Raw genomic sequence first — 26,314 nt, forward strand, 5'->3', positions numbered from 1 at the left:
AGAGAAGAAACTCTGGCTTTTACAGCGCATGCATGGTGCGGTGAGAGGTGCGTTTACAGGTCTAGTTCAGGTTTTACCTACATCGTGGGGAACAAATGTTCCTAAATGGTTATTAAAACCTGAAATCACCTGCATCGTGGGTACCAGCCCACAATATCCACAAGGAGAGCGGTTTAATAAACTTACTAAATCATATTTTAATTAAAATCTGAAACAGAGACATAAAGGAATCCACACACCTAGTCAGATTGTAAATTCAGAAGAACGCCAAGCTTCCTGTCTTGATCCGTTGTGCACTTTCACCTTTTGACAATGCACTGGATCATCAATATGCACATTTTGTACTGTAACCCATCACTTAAACTTTTTTGATCTGAATCTTTGACTCTTTGATTGTACCTTTATTTCGTATATAATAGATGTGTGGATTTCATTCAGTTTTTTTCCCCCAAACCCAGTCTTTTGTACACTACCATTCAAACATTTTGAAAGCAATTAATACTTACTTCAGCATTTAATTGATCATTACATTTCACAATATTGCTGTTTTGACTGTAATTTTGATTAAATAAATGTCAAATTGGTGAGCATAAGAGACTGCTTCAAAAACGTTTAAAAATCTTACTGACTTTTCTAAAGATGCAAAAGGGTTAGCAATAATATTAGGGGAAAGAAAATATCATTAGATATAAAAACAAAGTCGTAACCAACATAGAAAACAAACGTGTGTGTCAAATCGAACCAGTGGCCTGTGTTCTGTTCCTGGCACTGATAAGAAGGGGCTCCATGTCTTAATATTAATTATTCATTGAAGCCTGATTAGAAGTGGCCCACTTTTACAGCATATTGAGTGAGAATAGAAATGTTTCTTACACTCATCTGAATTCGGCGGAAATATATCATCATCAGTCATTTTCAGTGTAATTACAGACAGTCAGCATAAACACTCTTTTAGATGTTCACACTGTTAGATGATTCAGAAACAACACAGTCCATATTTTCCATAAAACTGCCTGTGAAATTGTTTCTGCTGGGCTTTCGGTTTAGCCCCAGAAGGCTCATCATGTCCACCAAATTCGAAAAGACAATTTAGCCTTTTGCTTCCTGATCTATTTATCTTGTCTTCTCAAAAGGTTTCCTTTCTTTTAATATGGAGCCAAAGCTATACAAATTAGTATTAATAGAAGCAAATACAAAACCCCTAAATCATCTTCTGCATTGATGCAGACTTATCTAAACTAACTAACAAACCATATTTTTAGCCACACATTTCTATCATCCAGCTTAAGAAGACATGGAATATAGTACATACACTTTAAAACTTTGCCATCAACAAAAACATGGGCTTCAGGATGTAGTTCTCAAAACTATTGCTTGTCTTTTTTCTTGCCCCACAGCAGCGAACCAGAAGGAGGCCCTAAAGGGTACATTCTGTGTCAAGGAGGAGCCCCAGGCGGAAGAGCCCCTGAGCTCTCAGAGGGTACCAAGCTATACCTTCTGCCAAGAAGGACCCCCAGGGTCCACCAAGCCACGAGACGAGGGGAGCCCGATGTTGGGCAAGAGCAGCCTACTCAGCCAGGACATCAACGTGAAAGTGGCCTCTGAACTGCTTATGAAGCTCTCAGGTCAGCAGATGTATTTTGGTGCATGCAATCAGGCTTGAATTCATGAATGCTGTTGAGGAAACTCAAAGGCCAGAGGATTGAGTGAGCGGGTGTGTGTGAGAGAGATGTGTGTGTTTTGCATTCTCTGTTTCTTTTTTCCCCACACATTGCCAAGGTCATATTTAGAAGACTCTTAATGCAACAGTACTACTAAGGTTAAAGAATAAGCTAAAGTTTGTATATTTACATCAGAAATATGTCTATACATTATGTAAAATTATGTAAAACACTGTCAGGTCATCATAAAATCCAGCAACTGTTTAGCTTGTGTTTGTCTGTAAATTTAGTCTTTCTATCTTTCTTTGCCATTTCACTCCTTCTTTTTTTTGCACTTTCTCTCTCTCCCTCTGACCTGCTGCTGTCCATTCCACTCACTCATGTGTTCTGGGCAGAAGGAAAAGGGTCAATTCCTTTTCATGTTGTTCAGTCAATGTGCTTTTTATCCTGGGCAGTCCTCTGCCAAAATAAACCCATTGATTGCTGTTTTGGGCCGCTGGTCCAATCTTTATTTGAACTCTACAATACAAGCGGATTGAAAAAGTTCAGGTCTAAAAAGTATTCTATGTCACATCCACTTTGTGTACACTTTTGTGTTTAAATGCAGTTGAAATAGACTCACCGCCACAAAGATGCAACTTTATTTGTGGGAAAAATGCTTTATTGATAAGACGATTCTGAACTAAACAAAAACCAAATCTGACAAACAAATTGAGTTTAACAAAATGTGTAGTGACTGTTTTGCCTTTGTATCACAAAATAATCAATGACTAAACATGTATATGTATCATGAATCATTTGGGTGACTCCATGAATCAGACTCCATTATCGAATTTTGAGAGATTTCCACCTTGAAGTCGGCATAAAACTGAAATTTTGATTGCTTTTTCTTTCTTATTGTGACATAAATCTGAGTGAAACTACAAGAAAAAAATGTAGGACAGGACTTGATTTTGTTTCCATTTGGACTTGATTGGATCGTTGTCATTTGCTAATTGTGGTGATTGTTTAAGTGACAGGTTGCTAATAGGGAGAGAGTGGAACATTGTTGGACAACTTTGAGGCCCAGCTATACTTCATATTCCGCGTTCCACTCTGTCTCACGCACAGCTGTGTCTGCGCAGAGTTGAAAATGTATTCAAGCACGGATGAGTGCAAATGGATGAGTTTGACACCTAGTGGATTCCCAACAACAGTCTCCTTGTGTATGTGCTGTTGTACGCACACTGTCTGCACAGACACATAAATTGGGCTGCATGCAGACGGTGTGCGCGGATGTCCGCGGACCTTACTGATGAAAATTACATGACACGCACAGTGAGCAAAATGTCGCAGAACGTGGAAGGCTGAAGCATACTTTGAACTTTATTGCCCAGTCCTAAATCATTAATAAAAAATGTAAAAACCCTGCAGTATTCAAAAAATAATAATTAAAGTACTTGAAATAAAATGACCATATTTTCTATCAGGTCTTGACAAAATAATTGTGAGATCACAGAAGTGGGATTTTAGACGTAGGGATTTTAGAAGGTAATAAAAGAGCTGGAGAAAGAGACAGATAAACAGAAAATGAGTGAGAAAATCACTTGTCAGAGAGAGAGAGAGCAAGATCTAGAGTAGTCTATTACAGAGGATGATAGGGAGTGATTCACTCTAAAGCAGCGTATTTGACGGGCACCACACACCAGCTGCTGCTGCTCCCTCCCCATGATGCCTTACACTTCAGCGTGACTCAGCCGCACCAAGAGAGAGCTGGTTTTAACACGTGTGCTTCCTGACTGCACAGCCCCAGGTCACGTTTCCCCAGAGAGTGAGTGAAAGTGTGCGCATGAACTAGAGAACCAAGTCTATGAGTATGGAGAGTGGTAAGACGTGAGGATAGGACTAAGTACGCTTTGCTCACGTTGTCGTTGAGCATTATGTGTGTGCGTAAAGCTCAATGAGAGGTCTCCGTGACTTCCCACATCAAAACTCTCCATGTGCTACTACAAGCGAGAGCCTCTTTCCCGCTCACCCCACCTCTAGGATGTGTTTCCTCAGCCTCTCTCTCTCTCCGTCTCCAGAGGCCAGGAACAGGGACCAATTAGCCTGTTTGTTGTCAAGCTGAAGCAGTTTTACACGACATGGCCTCGCAGATCCGTCTCAATGCGGCCACCGCGGCGTGCAGACATGCAACCAAGTGGATCTAAAGAGCCGCGCTCTGCTAGCTGCAGGCTGGGGATCAATGCCATGGAAACAATGACATCGTCTGTGGTCTTGTGTGTGTGATGCAGTGGTGCAGTCTTGAGAGGTCATTTGGGGGAAGGTCGTCTCCGTCTGGCTCATATGCTCATAAGCACACTGCCCTGCTGACCGAGGATGTCTTGACAACCCCCTCGTTCTTCTTAAGGCCACCTAACATGGCTTTACATGACATGCAATGTGGGTTGTGTATTGTGTGGTTGTTTATTGTGTCGTTTGGCACTGTCGTGCGAACTTCCGCAGACTGCGCATGCAAACTCACTGTGTTCACTAAATATTTATGCTTGACATGCTCGCCATTGTATTGTTTTCAAAAACAACGAGCGGCAATACAGGATATCAGATGAAACGGCAGCGAGAAGAAGTAGATCTTTACATTTAGCTTCTCAGGAATGATATTAACAGTTCATGTTTAGCAGTTGTTGTCCATGTGAAGCCAGTTTCTACACTGACTGTGAGTTTGGTTTACACAAACACTTCAAGGGGTCATCGGATGCCCATTTTCCACAAGTTGATATGATTCTTTAGGGTCTTAATGAGAAGTCTATAACATACTTTGGTTAAAATTTCTCAATGGTAGTGTAAAAAACACCCTTTTTACCCTGTCAAAATCAGCTCTGTTTTCAGCAAGCTGTTTTTTAGTCCATGTTGCTTTAAATGCTAATGAGCTCTGCTGACCCCGCCCCTCTCTTCCGTGGGGTGACGAGCAGACTGTAAACGTCAGCCGCAAAACTGGCAAACTAGCACATTATTAGGAAAGGCGATTTGCAAAGATTCATAAAAACCCTTACTCATCTACCCTCACTTCTTCTGTAGATGAAGCTGGATCTTGATCGGCGCATTCCCTTCAAAAATTAAAGTAACGTTAATCCTCTGCGTCTTCAGCGGCTCCGATGTCAGGAGTAAATGACAACTGCTATATTCATTATTACATCTAACAACAAAACACCTCAATCACTTAATCGGAGACATTCTTGTCTTCCCCTGCACCGGAGTCGATGCAATGGCAGACAGCTCTCAGCTCACTCAGGGCGGGTCTAAGGTAAAACAGCCCTGTCCATCAACTATCGTGGGATCGGTCTGTGCAGAACAACTTGTCAAGGGAATTTTGCATCCGATGACCCCTTTAAGTTTAGCATTTTAGTGCTAATATTTAAAAGTCTAGATGATGTTAGCTAAAAAATTACATGCATTAATAATTATTCTTACTTATTAGGGGCCAAGCACCATAGAACCGCTTGCGGGAAAGTTGTAAAATTTGGCACACTGATAGAGAACAGTGTCAATACTAACCACAGCAAAAAGTTGTGGAATTCAAGTTGATTAGTCAAACCGTTCTCGAATAGCGCATGAACGAATTCTACGAAAAGCACTCAAAATGGATGTGAGGCTATATCTTCGTAACAGTTTGGCGTATTGAGACCAAACTTGGTGTGTGTTGTAACAAGCATGACCTGAGGCTACCTGCAGTGTTTCGGGGCTGTGCCCCCTAGTGGTCAGGAGATATTAAAAATTTATATTTTTGCTTATAACTTCTCAATGGTTTGGCCAAAAATACAAAACTGGTCTCTTTAGATTCGGTGCATCATGCTGAGTCGAACCATATCCAATTTTCCCATGTAAGCCATTTTGGGCGTCGGCCATTTTGAATTTTGTTGTAAAATGCTATATTTTACGAACACATAGACGTATCCTTACAAAACTTGGTATGCTTCTTCGGCACCATGCCCTGAAGGTACTCAAAAAGTTTGTGGACAGTGCCACCTTGTGGTCAAAAGTTATAATGAAATTTCTAAAAATGCTAATAACTTTTGCTTACATTAGCCTGTTGTAATCAAACTCATGTTGATAGATTCCTTGATTCATGCCGAGAACATCGATACCAATTTTGCCATAATTGGCTGAACTTCCCGTCCGCCATTTTGATTCATGTTGAAAACCTACTTTTTCGAACTCCTCCTAGACCGTTAATCCGATTTTCACCAAATTGGACTTGGATCATCTTTAGACCATGCTGGCAAAAAGTTATGGCTTTTGTGTCGATATACAAAACGGTCTTCTTTTAGTGCATCAACGAATTTGCTGGAAAGATGCCAAACTGCATCTGAGGCTGTATCTCAGCGAAACTTTGACATATTTACACCAAATTTTGTATGTGATATTGTCACCACACACTGACCACGCCACATCAGTTTGGTAATAGCGCCACCTATTGGTCAAGAGTAATAAACCATTCATTAATTATTAATAATGAAATTTCCAAAAATGCTAATAACTTTTGATTGCATTAGCCTATTGTAACTGGTCTCAAATTATTCCTTGGGTCATGCCGACAACATACATACCAATTATGCCATTGTGGGCCAAACTTCCTGTCCGGCATTTTGATTTATGTTGAAAACGTACTTTTTCGAACTCTTCCTCAACCGTTGATCCGATTTTCCCCAAAATCGAGTCAGATCATCTTCAGACTGTGCTGACTAAAAGTTATGGATTTCGTGTCGATAGACAAAACCGTTTTCGTACAGCGCCGCTAAAAATTTGAGGCACGGTGCCAAAATGACTCTGAGGCTATATCTCTGCAAAGCTTCGACATAATGACAACAAATTGTGTGTGTGCCATTGTCACCTCACACAGAACACACCAAAATGATTTGATTACTATTGGTCAAAAGTGATAAGCCATTTAATCATATTACTGGAGGTTGTATTTATGATTTTTTTCAGCCATTTCAATTACAGTCATCCTAAAATTGCTTTTATTACTCATTGTTGCATTTGGTCTGATGCTCCATGCCATGCTTAGCTCCTCATTTTGCTTTTGGAGTGCTTGGCTCCGTAACTGCTGCTTGCAGCTATATTTCAAGTTGTGTTTGTTGACTTTAGCCAGTGTTGGCTATTTTTCCAGGGGAACCCCGCCAAAAAACATGTATTTTACTCCCCGGAACGCGATTTTTACCGGCTGACCCCCCTCAAAATACAAAACCAGTCGTAAGTTGCACGGGTATATTTGTAGCAATAGCCAACAATACATTGTATGGGTCAAAATGATAGATTTTTCTTTTATGGCAAAAATCATTAGGATATTAAGTAATATTATATTAAGTATATTCAAGTTCCATGAAGATATTTTGTAAATTTCCTACCATAAATATATCAAAACTTAATATTTGATTAGTAATATGTGTTGCTAAGGAATTAATTTGGACAAATTTAAAGGTGATTTTCTTAATATTTCGATTTTTTGCACCCTCAGATTCCAGATTTTCAAATAGTGAAAATGTGTAACAAACCATACATCAATGGAAAGCTTATTTATTCAGCTTTAGGTGATTTATAAATCTCAATTTCAAAAAACCGACCCTTATGACTGGATTTGTGGTCCAGTGTCAGATATATGAAATAACCCCCATGTGTAGAATACTTGAAATTACCCTGTGGCAGATCTGTACAGGTGGAGCTGGGGAAGATGGAGGGTTTCTAAAGCGTGCTGTAACTGCTACAACAAGCTCTAGCCAAGTATTTGAATGCTGAGCAGCAAGCTCATTGGCTGCTGATGCAAAGAGAAACCAATCACCTGTGCCATGTGATAAAGATGTCATTATATCAGATTGAGTTAGAACCTATTGGCCTGCGCCATCTAGAGTTTCATGACAGAACTTTGTATTTATATGTTTTTATTCTTCTTATACTTTTATGTTTAATAAAGCTTTAAACAATCACTGTCCACCGGGGTCTTGCATATATTCAACTCAGGCGGATCAAATTGTTCATGATACTGTAGTTCTTCTCTGCCACAGAAATACAAGTGCATCTGCTCATGTAACTTCACAACACTCCTGGGGGAGTGTCCATTTGATTAATGGTCCCAAGTTCATGGTACCATTGTGTGAAAGTTACCAAAAATGATGAACTTGACCACTGGGCCTGGTTAGCTTTTAGCAATTTGGTCTAATTCGGTAAGCACTGACAAGACATCAGTAAGAAATTTTTGTTAGTTTGTTTCATGGTGTGGATAGCAGCTCTCCCGTTTTGAGGTGTTGCATCACACGATTTAAAGTAGGTCACCTCCCCACCCACCCCCCATCAAACCAGTTAACAATGTGTCGACTTCCCCCACATCTGTTTGATGGTAGCTGTTTGCATCCTGGGGCTAATTACCACTGCCGTGTTAGTCCCTCTGCACTGATGGTTCCTGGGCTTCAACAGATGGACCCTGATGTGGCGCTGCACCAGGGGGCACACAGGACCTAAGAGAGGACTGCCATCCTCTCATCCTCCACAGCGCAACCTGTATTTGTCCATACAGATAGAGATACAACCAATTGCAGCTTTTTCTCAGGGGGATTGTTTCCTGACCTGGTCATCTCTTCCTCTTCTCTGCCAGGTTCTTGTTCTTTTTTTATTATACCCAAAGCCAATTAGAGGCATCATCACAGAGCTCAGCAGCAAGACAACATGAGCCATGCCAGCCAGAAATGCTGTGGTAGGCTGCTGGGTGGCCATGACCTCAAAAATCCCACTTCAGAATCATACAGAAATTTAGAACTTATTACTAAATAAATTTATTTTGACAGAGAGTGGCCTTCAATAGAAGAGCAGTGACATTTTTTTCAGTGATTGTAAATGTGTATAGTGAAAACGAATATGAAAAACTTCTTATTGACTAGTCCAGTGGTTCTCAGATGGTGAAATTCCTTTAGGCGGTACACAGCATGACCCTGAACATTTGCACTTTTAAAAATATTTATTAAAAAATATTTGGTGTTTTTATACTTAAAGGGGATGTCTAATGCTATTTCATGCATTCTGACTTATTTACACTGTTAAAAAGTTGGATTCTTATGCTAAACATGACCCAAGTCTCAAAAATCGACAAAATGGAAAGGTATTATTGTTTGCACTCAAAGTCTGTGAGCTGGTCTGTTTTTGACTCCCTGATAAACTCTGAATGCAGCACTGTAGTTTGACCATGATATTAATAATGAAACCGACCAGAGAAGTTCAAGTACTTCTAAACAGACAGGTGAAGTTTTAAGATTGCATTGCTTTAAATGAATAAATATATTTATTTTTAGGGATTAGTATTTTGGAATTGGAGTGCAAAATGTACAAGTTTTTTAAGGGCTCTTGAACTGCAAAGGGCTAGTCAAGGGTTGAGTCTCTTGCAGCAGCGTTATTTGTCAGAAATATTGATATTAATCAGAATATGGCATTATGAGTATGTTGCTCACAGTCCTACAGCTTCAACTTAATATTTCTATTTGACCAATGTTGAAATATTTTAATAGAGTGGTCCTTGATGATCACCTGAATGGTGATACTGGGAACAGAACCTCTGGACTTGATGTTCCAAAGGAAGTCCTGTATAGTTTCGAGTTCAAATCAGAAAAGTGACGCAGTGGCCAAAGACATTCATTTGCATGTGTTCATAGTTCAGTAATTATTAAGAAACGGCACAGTTTGAATGCAATTTAATAACCCCCCAACAGAGTAACTGACAGATATTCTTTACAAATGGGCTAGATTTAGCCCATAATAGTTCTCTGGAAAAATGAACCCATGGATTATGCATAATAATAGGAACGTTGTAAGTGCGACAGTAATTATGTTAATGAAATTTGAATTTGTTGATTGTGGATTCATTACAAAAGTTGAGTTTGAGGCTGTTAAAAAAAAAAAAGATGAATTTAGCAAAACAGTGTCTTAAAGGGATAGTTCACCCAAACTGAAATTTCTGTCATTAATTACTCACCCTCATGTCGTTCCAAACCCCTAAGACCTTCGTTCATTTTCGGAACACAAATAAAGATATTTTTGATGAAATCCGAGAGCTTTCTGACCCTCCATAGACAGAAACAGTCCTACCACATTCAAGGCCCAGAAAGGTACCAGATGACAGAATTTTATTTTTGGGTGATCGATCCCTTTTAACATACAAATTGTCAAACGGCTAACTAGCACACTATCACACTAACCTTCTTGGAGTTTTTGAAGAAAAAGTAGACCATCCTCACCCATCACCAGCTTAAAAGATTTCCCCACGTGTATTTTATAACTGCCTTTTCACCAATCTAGAGTGCAGACACTCCTCCCCGTGAAATGAAACCACTGTGAAGCCTGCGCAGCCATTTGACCATTTCCTGCATCACACACAACCCAGCATCCCTCCAGTAGACTCTTCAGGGGCATGTGGAGCACTGATTCTCTCTCGCTTTCTCTCTCCAACTGAGGTGAGCGTTGCATCATGATGTGCTGAATTATTGAGAGGCTGTTCGGCCGCTGGTCTGGGATCAGCTCTCCCTTGTCTCTTTGCGGGCTGCGGTTGCTCTGGACCTCTTTGAAGCGGCTGAACTCTTCACCTCGTGTCTAAGCGGGTCATCCTTTCCATCGGGCCAGAGGAGACGTAGTGCAGAATGACAACCTCGTTCTCTATCCTTCTCCTCCTTCATCTCACCCTCTCTTTTTTTGTATATCTTTTCACCTCTAGCTTTTCGTTCACTGCATCTGCCCCTTTGATGCATGTGTCTTTTTTACGTTAAAATCTTATTTAATTATTATTTTTTTTAAATAAAAAAACTAATACAATTAATATACAATGTGCACAAATCAAAAATAAATGTTTAATAATAAAATAAATGAATATTTAAATATATATATATACAAATGGAAAATTGGGCTTAAAAAATAAAATAAAATGCAACCTTTCAAAGATGAAACAAAAATAGATAAACTAGTCCACCTGACTAATTTTCTATTCTCTTGTCTAACCTATCCCAATTTTCTATCTTTGTTTCCTCTTCCTGATTTCTCTGCTCCCCCCTCCTCTTCCCTATTTGCATCTCTTCTGTGTGCATCGGTTCCCTTTCTCCCTCTTCCTCTCTCTCACTCTCACCTCCAAATTCATATTCTCAGGCTACTGTACAGTGCATCAAAGTGCATGTGACAAGTGGGGTTTGCATGTGTTGAATGACTAATGCTCTGAGGCTGTCAGATTGTTTAGTATGCCAAACGGATGCAGTGGGAACGATGGTTGATTCATGCCTTTATTGTCTAAATGAGGGTGAAGTTTGCGGCGCATGTCTTTGTCACCAACCTTCAGCAGCTTCTCATATGGCGCCTCTGAGATGTTTGACGTAGAAGTACTGGTGGGTGAATGCAGTCACATAATATAATTATAGGTAGTTGACATGACATCCTTTTGTCAAGCTGGCATGTCGTGTGGTGTGACATGCTTTACACTGTCTGAAGCTATTTTTAAAACTGATTTTTTTTTAGATAAGTTTTATTATACATGCAGTTTGTTTGAGCCCACATTAATTGAGAAACTGCATTCAATATTCATACTTTTGAAAACTAATCTGTCACAATGGAGGACTTTTTAAAATAAAGAGGGAAAGCAAAAAGGTGAGATGAAAGAATGTGACTTTTCACCTAAAATCTTGATGCTGATTTAAAAAAAGAAAATGCATTTTAGGGGTGGGCAATATTACAAAATTTTATTTAAAAAATGGTTTTTCATGATAAAAATGTAAATCACAATATAGTTGTTTTTTGTTAATTTCTTTGTTATTAAAAATAAGAACAAAGAAGCAAATTACAAATGAAAGATATAAATACAGTAACAGTACAGTTTTTCAGGTACACTGGTTTTAACAGTAGCATTTCTGTTTTACAGTAGTAAGAAATACTACAAAATTTGAATAATCAAATCTAAAAATAAAGCACTCCCCAATCTTCACTGTATGAACTAAATCTACATTGAATCTTATTAAAGCTAAAAAAGTTATTCAGACAAGAGCAGACAGCAGAAAGTATATTAGGCTTAATAACTTTTAAACATCAAGCACATCCCATGCTTTATTTTCTCATTTATTCTCATTTCTTTCTCACTTTAGCATGTCAATAACTTGTGGAAATGTGTGAATATATTTACATACCTCAAATATATTTACATAAAACGGTATAAACAATATAGCAAAATCTCTGTGGAATGAGTCTTTATATCATCACCATGATATATATTATCATGATGATGATGACAAAAATAGGACAATTTAATTACTGTAGAAATAAATAAAAGAATAATGCTTACTTGAATAAGATATGAAAATATCAAATAATTACCCTAATATAATAATTTTTCTGTTTTGCAATCTATAATCAGTCAGAAAGTTCTTAATGCACTCAAGTATTCACATACAATTTTGTTAGGACAAAAAAAAATTCTGTCCTTTTCACATGACAGAAGTTACGAAATCTTTTAATTTACAGTTCATACACTGGAGTTCCTATTTTTTATCTGTGTTCACCTTTGTGCTGAACAGTCATAGCATAATAGCAGATATTTCTATATGTAATGTTTAATAAATGCGCATTTAAATAAACCTTTCCAAAAAAAAATATGGTATGATGGGACCCTCAAGTGCTCTGACGAATTTGAAACACTATATTAATTTGTCTTTCCCACACCTTTCATTGTCAAAGACAGGAAATCATAGATCATGTTTACATGCATGTTCTTCATAGGCTGGTCACAAGTGTAGTCATATAAACACATTAAACTGTTTTCCTTTAAACATAAACTGATCAACACAGCCATATTTTGTCCATTACTCATGTAAACCCCTTAACCTGTGCATGTGTGATATGCAACAGAAAAGCATCCTTTACTGTGGATTTAAGTGCATCCAACCATAGTACCCATTTTACAGTAGAGGAGGAAATATAATATACAGTCCCACTCTTTATTAACCCCGAAAGAAATACAAAAATGTGTTCTCCTCTCATACAAAAGAAGACGTCATACAGTCATAGAAACTGCAAACATCAGAGGAGAATATAAGTTCTAAACACATTTCCTGCATGTATTTTGGAACACACTGGGGGTTTTAATGCTTTATTTTTTTTTTTTTTTGAACATGACTGGGTTATTGATTTGATGTCATGAGCTGATTTTGGTAGTTATCAGCATATTGGTGTGCATATGTGCTCACTAGTAAGAAACCAGAAAATGTGATCAGGACACAATGCCAGTTGAATTCGATCCTGCATTTCCCACATGGGCACCACAGCATGACATGTCTGTAGCTTCGGTGTGCCTGTGTTTTCTATTTGTTTTCCGTAAATCTGCACTTGTTTATAACTCTCAGAGCTCACAAGAGGTTTAACAGGCAGGAATCTTTGATAGACCAGATGGCTAAACAGATAGTTGCCACTGGTCAGCCTCGGTTTAACCTCCCTGCGCTTTCAGTGTGTGTGTGTGTTTGTTTGTGTTTTCCTTTCTGTATTTGCACATTTATTTACTCATGATAATTTGCATATCTAACACACTGGCTATTTTAGATGCTTTCAAAACACTGCTGATTAGGGTTGCGCTCTCTTCCTCATAGTGACCCGCTCTACATTTTTTACATACGTGTGTACAAATGCATTTGAAAGCAGTCACTGACGTCACTGAACCCAAGGCGAGAGTGCATTGCTCTGTGTGTGTGTGTGTGTGTGTGTTGGGAGACTGCGTGTCCCCTAAATGACCCCGGCCCTCAATCTGGCTCCAGGCACTTTATTAAGGGATTAACGGGCTAGTGGTTGTCAGTGTCCCCGTGTGCCATTGCCTCCTCCAGCTCCTGACACCTGGGCACACTACTGACCCCCCTACACACTCAGACACTGTAAACATACACTGTACACGCACACAATCTAGGTCAGATCCAGACAACAACACTCCAACAGACCCTGCCCAATAACGCTCACTGTTAACGGGAGGGGTGGAGGTCACCCGGCCTACCCACAATCTCCTGCTCCCTCATCTCCGGCCAGACTAAATTCATATGATTACGCCCCCTCGGCCTCCCTCCCCAGCTGTCTGATCAAGCGTGGTCACCCCTGAGAAGCATATGCCATCTACCGCTCAGCTGTACATACTGTCAGACGTCTGATCTGATAAGATGAACAGGCTAAACGTTTTTCTACCCAGTCTAAGCGTAGGGAGCAGACCTCTTTGTTTTTCTATATCAGAAAGGCTGAGTGAGTTTACAAGAGCTGGTTTTCATTAAAAGAACTCTGGCGTTCCTATGAGCTCACTGACTGTCTGTGTTTTTTGTCTTGTCGTGGCGCTTGTATGCTTTTTAGGCTAACCATAGAAAGTTCTTGAAACCTTTAGAAGTTTGTATATGTACTGTCAAGTTCAACCCTCACTGTTGTGTTCTGTTTTATACCACAGCACTTTATGACTGCAAATGTACAAAAACAAAACATAAACTCGCCATGTATCTGGTTTAATCTGTGCTAAAGTTTGGTATTTGTTCGACTGGTACAAATGAGATCTTCAGGTTCACTTTTTTTTTTAAGAGGTGGACTAGGAATTGATTGTATTGGAGAAGGTCTTTGGGTTTTTTTTTTTTTTTTGTACTCTTTCTTTTTGACTTTGGCTTAGCCTAGAGCAGTGAGTAAGAAAAAAAATTCTGAGTCATTTTGACCAGATTTCAAACCCTTTTTTTGAAGCCAAATTATAGACATCTGCTTCAGCTTTAACCGCCTTTTCTAACAGCCTTATCTCAATGATGCCCTTGTCTCTGTAGCAGTTTAAAACTCAAATGAGTCACAAAGTGGACAACCAGGCTCAAATTTAAATATGTTGCACATGACAGTGAGTTGACGTCTGTGCTCCCTTTGGTCAGGGGGCTTATGGGTAACAGAATCTTGCTTCTTGGTTTTGCACAATGCAGAAAATGTGGGTGACGTTACCGGGACGTTAGTATGAGATTGCCAGGGTGTTCACTGGCGCAATTCAAGAGAGCCTCCTCTTTTTGAGATATTCTGGTGCCTAGGTGTGGCTCAGGCCCTTCACTTTTTTTTAGATTAAACCAATAAATAACCAATAAACTGCTAATAAAGTGAATTTAAGCATCACAACAGTATGTTCGTTTTGTGATTTGCCATTCTATGATTGTGAAATGAAATTTAATGAGTGTTAGATGATGGCAAAGGATACACACTACTGTTCAACACTTTTGGGTTAGTAAGAAATTAATACTTTTATTTGTTAACAATGCATTAATTTGATAACACGTGACAGTAAAGACTTTCATTTTTACAAAAAAGTTCTACTTCAAATAAATGCTGTACTTTTAAACTTTTTATTCATTGAGATTCTTGAAAAGCATAATGTACTATTGTTTTCACAAAAATGTTAAGCACTGTTTATAACAATAAGCAATGATTCTAGAGCAGCAAATCAGCATATTAGACTGATTTTTGAAGGATCATGTGACTGAAGACTGGAGTAATGGCTGCTGAAAATTCAGCTTTGCATCACAGAAATAAATTACAGTTTTAAATATATTCAAAAAGAAATCATATCAGTAATAATATTTCAATATATTGAATGTAACTTAGCAGAGCATAAGAGTCTTATTTCAAAAACATACGTGGAGAAGCGTAATCAACAGGCTATACTAAAAAGTGTATGTATCTATTCCAATAGATTACAGTTACATTTGCAAAGACATAATCAAATTATAATCCGTAAAAATGAGGATTATATACAGAATTACTTTTAAAATAAAAGAAATGAAGGCCAATGTGGCCAATTTCATGGGATTCTCTCACTCTCATTCAGAGCAGTAACTTTTTCCAAGCATCATCCGAAGGCATCTTATGCACGATTTCGCCTCAGGACTGCCACTGACTATCACATTTCAAATGACACCGCTCTAGTCTCGAGTCAGATGTTTTCAAACCATTGAGGCTGTTACCAAATATACTCATAGCAATGGCCACTTCTGCAAAATCTTTCATTACTTGAAATCTTTGCCTAAAGCGGAAGTTTGTCTCTATCCTTTGCATGCACTGCTAATTAGAATCAGTGTTATAATGGTCGTTTGCAAATGGATTAACATTCACTTTCATTTGCATTTTCAGAGAATAACAAAGAAGCTTGCCACCAGAACGTCATAGTGAAGGCGGAGCCTATGGAAGTGGACCCGCCCCTAGAATTGGCCCCTCCCTCCTCTCATCTACTGGGCTTCAGCACTTCAGGGGGATGTGAGAAGAAGGAACCAATGGTTAACCTCCCAGATCCTTTGCCCCGCCCCCAAAATGACCTCTTCTCCCAGGACATATCAGTCAAAATGGCTTCTGAGCTGCTTTTCAAACTGTCTGGTAAGTCTCTATGACAGAAGAAACAAAGGGCGGACTGTCTGTTTTAAAAAAAACGCTGCTCTCCGCAGCGACAGTCTTCAGGTTTTCTTCTTCATCGTCTTCTCTGATTGCTGCACTGACACACTAGAGAGTGGAGGGATATTTGTGGTGTTAAATGATGGCAGGATTGAGCTTTTCTTCCAAGAGCGTTCTGAGGATTAGCAGAGACAAACCTGCCCCCAGCGCTCCTCGCTGCCAGCTACGGCTCTCTTTAAATGCCATCTAGCACCTCGGAAGCTGATCACAAAAAGCCTCCCCCCACTCACACACATATATATATCTATACACGAACCTCACACGCACGCCATTCGCACCCTCCCACCTCCCCCCTACCCCATGGGAGTGGTGTGTAGCAGCACAGTGTGTATGTATAACCCCTCAACCCTCGACTCCCTCAGATTGTTCTCAAACATTCTGGCTCAAGCACACTCGGTTGCACACACTTCCCTTGTCTCTCTTTCTCTCTCTCTCTCTCTCTCTCCCTCTTGCTCCTGTGCAGCATCGTCATGGCAACGCAGAGAGCCCTTCCATCCTCTGTGAGCTGTGTGACCGAGAGGGTGTCAGGGAGAGGGGGCTTAGGAAGTGCCACCCAGGGAGCAAGGTCATTACCAGACCACCAGAAGAGAGAAAGACAGGCAGATAGACAGACAGACATGAGACACTGTTCTCTTTTGCCCTCTGTTTTTCGAGATTTTAAAAGCAGTTTGGCAAAACATGGTTAAAAAAAATCTAACCACTGCAATCCCTGCTGAAAAGACTGTCTTAATTCATCATGCATGGCTTAATTATTTCTTATTTAGTATTTTTGTCTTGTCTTTCTTGTAGAAATATCTAACGTAAAATTGTGTAATATATTTTTCAGAGAATTTATCTTGAATTTATTCAATTCTAATATGTATTCAAATGCATTATGTATTTTGCTAGATTTTTGCTTAAAACAAAAAAAATAAATAAATAAATTGACAAGAAAAAAAAAGTCTTCAAATATTCAATATTCAACATATTTTCTGAATATATTTACTCAATTTTATGTTTAGATTTTTACTGGAACACAAGAATTCCATTCTGGCTGGTGGAAAAGCGCCAATTAATCATAAAATTAACTGAAACTATTTATTTTTATGACTATAAAAATTAATTGAATTATTGTTTTATTATTACTGAAAGCATTGAATTTATTAGAAATATATTAGAAATCACTGAGTTTGACAAATAAATAAAAGAATATTTTATAGCAATTTTGGTCAAACTGGATCTTGCATTTAGCAGAATTACCCAAAATGATTGAGTTTGACAAATTAATTTTAAAGGGGGAAAAAAACATTTTATAGCAATTTTTCAAAAACTGGATCTTGCATTACCAGCAAAACAGCATTCTAATCTACCAGTGTGCAAAACACAATATTTGCTGGAGACCAGCTATGATTGTCTTTTTATCAGGGATGGATTAATGGTCAGCTTTATAAATGAATAGTTCTACTAACAAATAATTGCCTTATTTACACCTACTGGTGGCATATGATTTTTGTAAGTACAACACAAAAACAAGCCTACTTTTAACTCCATTGTTTTTTTTCTTTTTCAGAAAAAGTAAGTAAAGCTAACGAAAACAAAGACAATGCATCATTCGGCATACACAGGTAGGTTTACTGTTGTGCACCTATTATGCTGCCAGAATGGAGCGAATCACATTTATTGAATCTAATGGTAGCTTGTGATTTTCCAGCCCTTTCCTAGACGACCGCTTTAGACAATCACCTTTCAGCACGCGCTCCAAGAGCTCTTCCCCAGCTGAAGCCGGATCTTCAAGCAGGGTTACCCAGCAAGGTAAGACCGCCTCCTCCACACCAACCAGGACCCTATACTTGCTCACAAATTGCCTTTATGACACACCTGCTCATAAATATAGTTTTTTCTGTTGACAAAAGTGTATATAAAATTCTGTCCCTATGAGAGTGGGCAAATAGCACATATCTTATGATACTTGGGTTACACTTTACTTGAAGGGGTGTGCATAAGACTGACATGAAGGTTTTTTTATGCATGTTTATGACAACTGTCACTAAGTGTCATTCGCTCAGTTAATGCAAAGATGACATTGTTTGAGATGCCTTTGTTATGGGCTAGGGTTAGGGGTAAGGGTAGGGGTAGGGTTAGGTCAAATAATGTCATCTTTGCATTAAAAATGACAAATGAGCGAATGACACTTAATGACAGTTGTCATAAACATGCATAAAACCTCCTTCATAGATTGTAGTTTGTACAATTCAGTGTAGGCTCTACATTATGTTCCTTTCAATTGTACTGTCCACTAACAAGTCATTTTTGTGCGGCTTTGGTATTCATTTTGGACCCTGCTCACATCTACATAGATCTATGCATACAAGCCGCCTCTCTCATCTAATGCGAGGCTACAGAGGCCCCTCGCGCTCCCACCCAGCATTGAGACCGCTGCACTGGGCAGCTGGCACTCCCTGCCTCCCTCTACTGGCCCCTCTGGCAAAGGGTAATTAGTTTGCGCTCGCCTGGCCCGATTCCCTACACCAGTTAATGAAAAAATGATTGGGTTTTTCGTGTCCAGGGTGCGTGAAAGTTAATTCACTACACACTCAGACATGCGTTCGTTCTTACACGCAGACACAAAGCGGACGTACACAAATCACATAAGAGCGGCCATGACCCTTGTCTACCTTTTTCATCTCTTTCTCTCTTTCTCTTTCAAATTCTTCTCTTACTCCATGTTTTTTGGCATTTCATTGCTAAGTGTCTAACACCTTCTGACCCAGTGTGGGTAGTAACTCCCACTCCTTAGTTAAGACAAAGAGCTCTAATTTTTTATTTTTAACAGCGCAATCAGTGGTTGAAAAATAATGAATTGATCTAAAATAGTTCCATATTTATGCCAAAAAGATAAACTGAATCAGTGTGTGTGTATGTATGGCCAATTTGATCATTTCTGTATAAAAATTGACTTTATGTTGCTCTTGGCTGCATCAGATGAACGGCATTGTCTGCTGTTACATCTTCTTTTCATATTTTTCACTTAATTGCATGAGTATACTTATGTTCATTGGGTCTGTGTCATCCTTTGTGTGTGTGTGTTTGTAACACTCCTCTTCTATCCTTGCCTCTTGCCCCGAGTCATCTTCAGCATCACTGCGGAGGCTGTCTCTTCTCTGTCTAATAACACTAATTAAACCATTAACCACTTCAAGGCATTGATGTAGATGCTCTAGTGTCTCAATTAAGCGTCAATGCCTTATTTTTTATTGCAGAGTCATGAACTCTGTATATTTTGATCCCAAATTTAGCATTGTTAACCTGTATCCAGCTGACTGAACAAGGGAACTGGATAGTTTACCCAAAAATAAAAATTGTATTATCATTAATTCACCTGGAAGAAGATACTTGTTTTAGCTTTTTTTGTCCTTTTTATGAAAGTCAGCACAGTACAAAAACAATTGACTTTCATGTATGGACAAAAAAGACTTGAAAATACACTACCATTTAGAAGTTTTAGATCTTTAAGATTTATTAATGCTTTTGAAAGTATTTTGACAGAACTTTAATTTTCAGGTAAACTCTTTAAGTTTGTTATGGAGCCTGGTTGTTAAACATATATTGTTAAATAGATATTAGATATTGGTTCCCAGCAATCCCAGTCTTTTTAATGGGAGAAAAGGAGAAAGAGAGAGACTGAGAAAAATGCATCAACAACAAGAAAATGAAGGTATTAGGTGAGAGTCATGAGCATTGCACAGGCATTCGTTCGCTCATGTCCCCCCACTGAGGGATTGTGGGAAGGTGCCATCTTTTCCCTGGCAGTCCCCAGGCTCTGTGTCACACCAGAGCTGTCAGCACCACATCACGCCGCGCTGCTGCTTGGTGGGACGTGAGTCAGACGCACAGGTTCATATGAGCGCTGTGACTCAGTGGAACCGTGGGCCCTGGGGTGACGAGGCTGATTCAGGGTCCTGTGTCTGATTGTGTGTTGCCTTTTCTCGCTCATAGATTGAAGCAGAGGGCAAAACACCCACTGTAGTTTTAATTAAAGCTCTTATGCAGTGCAGGTCAGCGCGGGGGACGGCTGGGAGATGGCACACACATGGCACCCTTGTTTAATTATGCAGTTTAGCGATGCTAATTCATGCTGGTAGTGTGGCACTACTAATCAAGTTGAGTCTTTAAGATTCAAATATGGTCAAAACATCATCCAATAATATTAAGTTTGGTATCAACAGGTGCTTAAAGGTGTCAGTGGTATAAGGAGATCTTGTTTGGGGATAAAGCAATAGTTTATGGAAAAATTTTAATTCTGGTATAATTTACTTGCTTTCATGTTATTTGTGGAACACAAAAGAAAATATATTGAAAAATATCTGTGACCACCCGTTTACAAAGGCAGAGTTTTGAATCATAACTTTACAAAAAAAACACTTTTTTTTTTTTTTTGCACTTCCTGCAAACTGGGATGTCTAATATCCTGCTTTTTTATGGAATCTAAAGAAACTCTCACACTGGCAAGCTAATTTTTTTGTGTGTGTCTCACTTTCACCTGTCAGTAGCTACACATTGCCTCGTCATCATCTTTTTTCTTAAATACTTCTCATCCGATTCTTTCAAGGCCAAATTATCTGAGCTGTATTATTAAGTGTAGTCGTTTTACTGTAAATCAACAATTGTCTTATTTGTGTCTGTTTTTATTTCACCTAAGGAATTTTAAAAGAGAGAAAAAGTTGTTACTTAATTAAAACATTCACTGAGAACTCCATTGATCGATAAAAGAGAAGGGTCTGCGCAACAAAAGTTTCTTCTGGGCCATAATTTCCCTCCTTTTCCCCCATTGGCTTAAAACCGAAGTAATGTGCCTCGTTTTTCTGAAGCAAGTAATACATCAGCAGTAAAATCGAGCAGGCAAGCAAGACATCACTTATCCTTATGTCTTTTAAAATAATGATGGATTTCAGAACTTACCACAGGATAGATGGCTTACATTAGTTTTAACGGGTGCTTTAGGACCAATAAAAACCTTGGCATCCCTGTGCATGATAACAATGAAATTGACACCCTGACATTAGATTACACTGTAGACGTATATATTTAACTCAGAAGTGTCTTTCAGTCAAGATCATTGTGAGGAGTAAAGGGGCACTTTTAGCATCATTCCCTGTGACTTCTTGAGGAAGCGTGCCGACAAGTCAGACAACCCCTCCCGTTGGGCCACTTTGAGACACTATTCCCGTCAGGACTTTTGGGTTTGGTCTCTGGCAGAAGATACGAGCAGCCCCATGAAAATGTCCTTCAGGTCTTGCGTCCAAGGCCAGTGCATCTGCTCTTTAATTGCCACCATTAAATCCTCTCTGATATGCCAAAAAAATACTGTTTCTCCCTAACCACTCGCCCCCCTTTTCCTTGCCATGCCCCCATCAATCCTGAGGCTGCATTGCTTATGACAGAATTTGTAAAAAATGTGCCTATTTATGAGCAAACCACAAGTCCAAAGGGACGGGCACACACCCGCTGCATATCCAAAAAGCCCCTTGAATGTTTATTGAACGGCTCAGAATTCTGCGGTGCATGCATAAGAAAAAAAAAAAAAACTCAAGTCATTGATATGACCTACAAACCCAAAACATGCATCTCTGAATGCCTTGACATGATTAAAGACCCTTTCAGCTGTTTTAAAAAAAAAATAAGTTTACATATTTCTGTTCCGTTTTGGCTCGTAAAGAAACATTGCTTAACATTTGGCAAACTCTCTGCCTCTTGTTTTGTACAGAATTACAGCCAGGCGTTCATATTGCACCAGACATCTATTTGAAGGGGCTGTGTTGCACGATGACGGAATTTCTCTTCGGTTTATTTATTTATTTATCTATTCATTTATTTATCTCTCTCTCTGCCTCCTTCCGGAGAGAGAGAAAAGGCGTGGCGCTGCATTTTAATTTGACGCCGAGCCAACCACCTTCATCAGAAGGTTAATTCAGCCGTTCTCCTCCACTTGTGTGGCATGCTGTCTCTCTCTCTCACTCTCTTTCCCCTCCTCTCGCTCTTCTAATGAAAGGTGAAAAAGAAGCACACAGTCCAATGTCAAGATAAAAAAACACCTTGTTGGCTCCCTGATCTGGATGTATAGACTCATCAACATATTATCCAGCGCAGTGACAGAACACACTCTGACCTCTTGCCAACCTCCGTGTCTCTTGGTTTCCCGGTTGTACCTGCAATTAGTAGTCCTCATGTCTCACAAGTGTATGATATATCAAGAATTCAGACAAATTCATCTAAGGAAGTAAATGTTCTTGTGTAGCATGTGTATTGTGATCTCAAGGATGTCTAGAGCAATCGCAAAAATAATTTTTAGCTTTAATATCCCAAGATTTCAAACTGGAATGAGACAAAATGTGAATCACTTAACAAGTATCACAAGAGGTCTGAAACACTGGGAACGCAGACAAGCAGAGTGATACAAAGAATGAAACATTGGACTGTTGGACTAGTTTAGAGAACCAGAACTAACTGTTGTATAATATATTTTTAATGTATCCAGATCCAGAGAAGGTGAGTAGTGAGCCAGGAAATGGACTCGCCCAATGGAGACTCAACGAACAGCTCTTTCCCTGCTCTGTTTGTGGCAAAGTGTTTGGTCGCCAACAGACTCTCTCCAGGCATCTCTCCCTACACACAGGTGAGAATACATGATCTCAAACAACATTCAACCAGTTTGGCTCAGCTGGTTAACCAACTTTACCTGCTAAATTTTTCTGATCCACCTTCTATGTTTCTATGTTGGTGAGTTGGTGTTTTCATCATGTGACCATTAGAGTATCACATTTACGACCTACGTTTACTGACCAGCCAATAAAAATGCAACATGAAATGCCATGTTGATCAACGTGACATGGCGCTAAATCTTAAAACTGTAACGTTAGTGTACGCTGATTGGCCAAATGCATACGAAACACCGGCTACCTGGAATTTTTTAAAAAGCCATGTAAAAATATTTACTCTGCGAACATTGAAAACAGACATAACGGCATTTAGCTACCTGTTGTCTGCAGCATTGTGTTCTTTTCTCAGCCTCAATGATATGTAACACTGAAAGTTGTCATAGGAGATATACTCAGATTTTCATGTTCTTTCAATCGCGTAAACTGTGCGTTTACATTCCATCTCCATTATCACGAAACCTACGACACACAACAAAAACAGCTCCGATTGCGGTGTTCTCCATTCACCGGTTATTGATGTTTGAATATGCCGTGAATTCAGAGGCTATAAATAGCACATATTTGTCAATCAAAAGGAGAAACAAGCATATACAAGATATAAGCAGATATACGAAACGTAAACAAAGCAGCACTTGCTTACCATTTTGAATATCAATTATGTTGATAACTTTCTTCATTTTAAGCGGCTCATGTTGTTATGAAAATATTCACATATTTGAATGCTTGTGTAAGCTCATGTAACATTCTGTGCTGCCTTCATTTTCTTTCGCTTGAATTCTCATGCACTTGTTCGCTAAACTGAGCATCCAATCAGAGTTCTCTCTCACGCCGACGGTCCTGATGCAGATTCAACATGTTGAAGTGGGCAAACTGTCACAGACGTGAGCCCAACGAGTGCCGGTGTGTGGAACACACCAAAAAAACTAGCCCGACAGACACTCGCCATCGGCTGACCGTCGGCTTGGTGTATCCCGACCTTCAAACATGCATCTATAATCACAACTACAATGTTAAATTACCTGGCTAACAGCTTTTACCAGTTGACCAGGTTAAGGACTTCTGCTGGTTCACAACAACAGTTGAAAAAACTAACTTTGTTGAATGTTATATTTTCACATGTATACATACATGTCCAGCAACATTGTGATGTTGTCATTACGACAAGTAATTCCCTAAGTAAGTAAATAAGGTTCACTGGACTAGATTACCCTTCCTTTAAAGAGATTAGGCTACTGATTAGTCCTGGTGGGAAAAGTACCTAAGTAATTACTAAGCTGTAAAGAAGCCTCCCCAAGCACTAAGCTCCCCTGGAGCACAACACAACCATGACCAGCCTCGCCTGATCCTTGAACAATCGCGTCCCGCAGGTCCCTGAGGAGCATCAGTGATCCGTCTGATCACAGTCCATTCAAATGCATCTCAGTCTGGACTACAAAACAAATAAATAAATAAAAATAAAGTCCTGTGGGAATGGTGAGCCTCAAGAGTAGAGATCTTCTGATCTCAGAATAGCCAAGGAGAGACAGGACACCTTATAAACTTCAACAAAAGAGTGTATGCTGTTTGTTTGCTTTCTAAATGCTCTTTTGTTTGTCTCTGCAGAAGAGAGGAAGTATAAGTGTCATTTATGTCCGTACGCGGCTAAGTGCCGAGCCAACCTCAACCAGCACCTCACCATCCACTCGGTCAAACTGGTGAACACAGACGCCGAGCAGATTGTTACCGCTGTTACCAACGAAGGCCCAGAGCTCAAAAACTGCCCCTACTACTACAGCTGCCACGTCTGTGGCTTTCAGACAGAGTTTAACGCTCAGTTTGTCAGTCATATGTCTCTTCATGTAGACAAAGAGCAGTGGATGTTCTCGCTCTGCTGTAGCATCTGTGAGTATGTGGGTGTGGACGAGGCCGAGATGAAAGCTCACATCAGTGCAGGGCATGCAGGTAAGATCTCACCATTCTTAGATTTTACACATTACCTGTTGAAACCTTGAGTTTTGGATGCTGGTGTGTGAACTTACTAGTTAAACTAGCATGACAATCTTGGTCAACCAGCTTTTCCAGAAAGACCATGCTGGTTAAGTTTTGCAGGTACATCACGCCACTGCTGGTTCTCCAGCTAGACTAGCATCTAACCAGCACAAACCAGTCTGGTCTTTTTAGCAGGGTGCCTTGCATACCTTCTGATCTTGTTTTAAACACTTGGTCAACATTTGCGCAAGTCCATCATAATATTTGCATTTTTCTTTTGAAACTCAAAGTGCTTCTGCTGAAGTTGTAATTAGGTAAGTTCAGAGTGCAGGACTCCAGACTAGAAAAAAATGCTAGAGAGTCATGAATTCCTAAAGTGAAAGATTTTGGAACTAAAAAGTAAAAAGGTTTCAGACTGTTTTGTGAACCTTAATGACTGACTCACTGACTCATTAAAAAGAGCTGGTTTATTCATTTGTTTATTCGTTGTTGTTTACAGATTAATGTAATTAGTGTGTACAGATTGTGTAATTAGACATAATTAGAAAGATGTAATTAAAGGGATAGTTTATGAAAATTCTGTCATTAATTACTCACCCTCATGTCGTTCCAAACCCGTAAGACCTTCGTTCATCTTCAGAACACAAGTTAAGATATTTTTGATGAAATCCGGAGAGCGTTCTGACCCTGCATAGACAGCAATGCAACTAACACATTCAAGGCCCAGAAAGGTAGTAAAGACATCGATAAAATAGTCCATGCGACATCAGTGTTTTATCCGTAATTTTATGAAGCTATGAGAATACCTTTTGTGTGCAAAGAAAACAAAAATACTCACTTTGTTCAGTGATTTCTTCTATTCTGTTTCAGTCTCTGCACCATTCACAAGAGTACCACGATGCATGCGTGTGCATTCCTCTGCTTGTAAACAAGGCGCAGTGCTTCCAGGTTCTACGTCAAAAAAAAGGCTGTTGCGTCAGCCACTGATGTCATATGGACTGTTTTAACGATGTTCTTACTACCTCTTTGGGCCTTTAACTTGATAGTTGCGTTGCTGTCTATGCAGGGTCAGAAAGAAAATAAACTAAAATATCTTAATTTGTTGTCTGAAGATGAACGAAGATCTTAGGGGTTTGGAAGGATATGAGGGTATTAATGACAGAATTTTCATTTTTGGATGAACTATCCCTTTAACTAGCGCCACCTCACAAAATGCGCAACCTCAAACATGTTCCAAACTATCACCAATGGTACTAGATTTTGTCGCACAACTAGATTGTAGCCTTTAGACCTGAAGTGTCAGGAGTATTTTATATTACATTGTATATTACATTTTATTGTATTTATATTTACTTTATATTTAACTTTGTTATGGCCTTTTAGCATGAATAATCTCAAAATCTGTTCATCAGTTTACAAGAATGGTGCGATGTAAATGAGTGGTAGGAGTGTTTGGGAAACCTGTTTTACTGTTGTGTACTACATTCAATGGAAAGCAGCTAAAGCCTGCTT

General features: G+C 39.3%; 1 protein-coding gene across 12 annotated transcripts in view; it reads left to right on the top strand.

Moving 5' to 3' along the window:
- Nucleotides 1-26,314, top strand: part of znf827 (zinc finger protein 827) — a 74,702-nt gene that overhangs the window by 37,094 nt on the left and 11,294 nt on the right. For 11 of the 12 annotated variants that reach the window (XR_009272405.1, XR_009272412.1, XR_009272420.1 and 8 more), the window contains exons 5-10: nucleotides 1,398-1,625; nucleotides 15,825-16,064; nucleotides 17,689-17,743; nucleotides 17,830-17,930; nucleotides 22,654-22,791; nucleotides 24,437-24,775. Coding sequence is in view for 7 of the 12 variants with exons in the window: in XM_058784276.1 (XP_058640259.1) it covers nucleotides 1,398-1,625; nucleotides 15,825-16,064; nucleotides 17,689-17,743; nucleotides 17,830-17,930; nucleotides 22,654-22,791; nucleotides 24,437-24,775 (1,101 nt within the window). In the remaining 5 variants the exon portion in view is untranslated. The remainder of the gene's footprint in view (nucleotides 1-1,397; nucleotides 1,626-15,824; nucleotides 16,065-17,688; nucleotides 17,744-17,829; nucleotides 17,931-22,653; nucleotides 22,792-24,436; nucleotides 24,776-26,314) is intronic. The other variant, XM_058783853.1, reaches the window with a different exon arrangement.

This window comes from Onychostoma macrolepis, chromosome 01 (assembly GCF_012432095.1).
Source record: "Onychostoma macrolepis isolate SWU-2019 chromosome 01, ASM1243209v1, whole genome shotgun sequence".
NCBI classification, from domain to species: domain Eukaryota; kingdom Metazoa; phylum Chordata; class Actinopteri; order Cypriniformes; family Cyprinidae; genus Onychostoma; species Onychostoma macrolepis.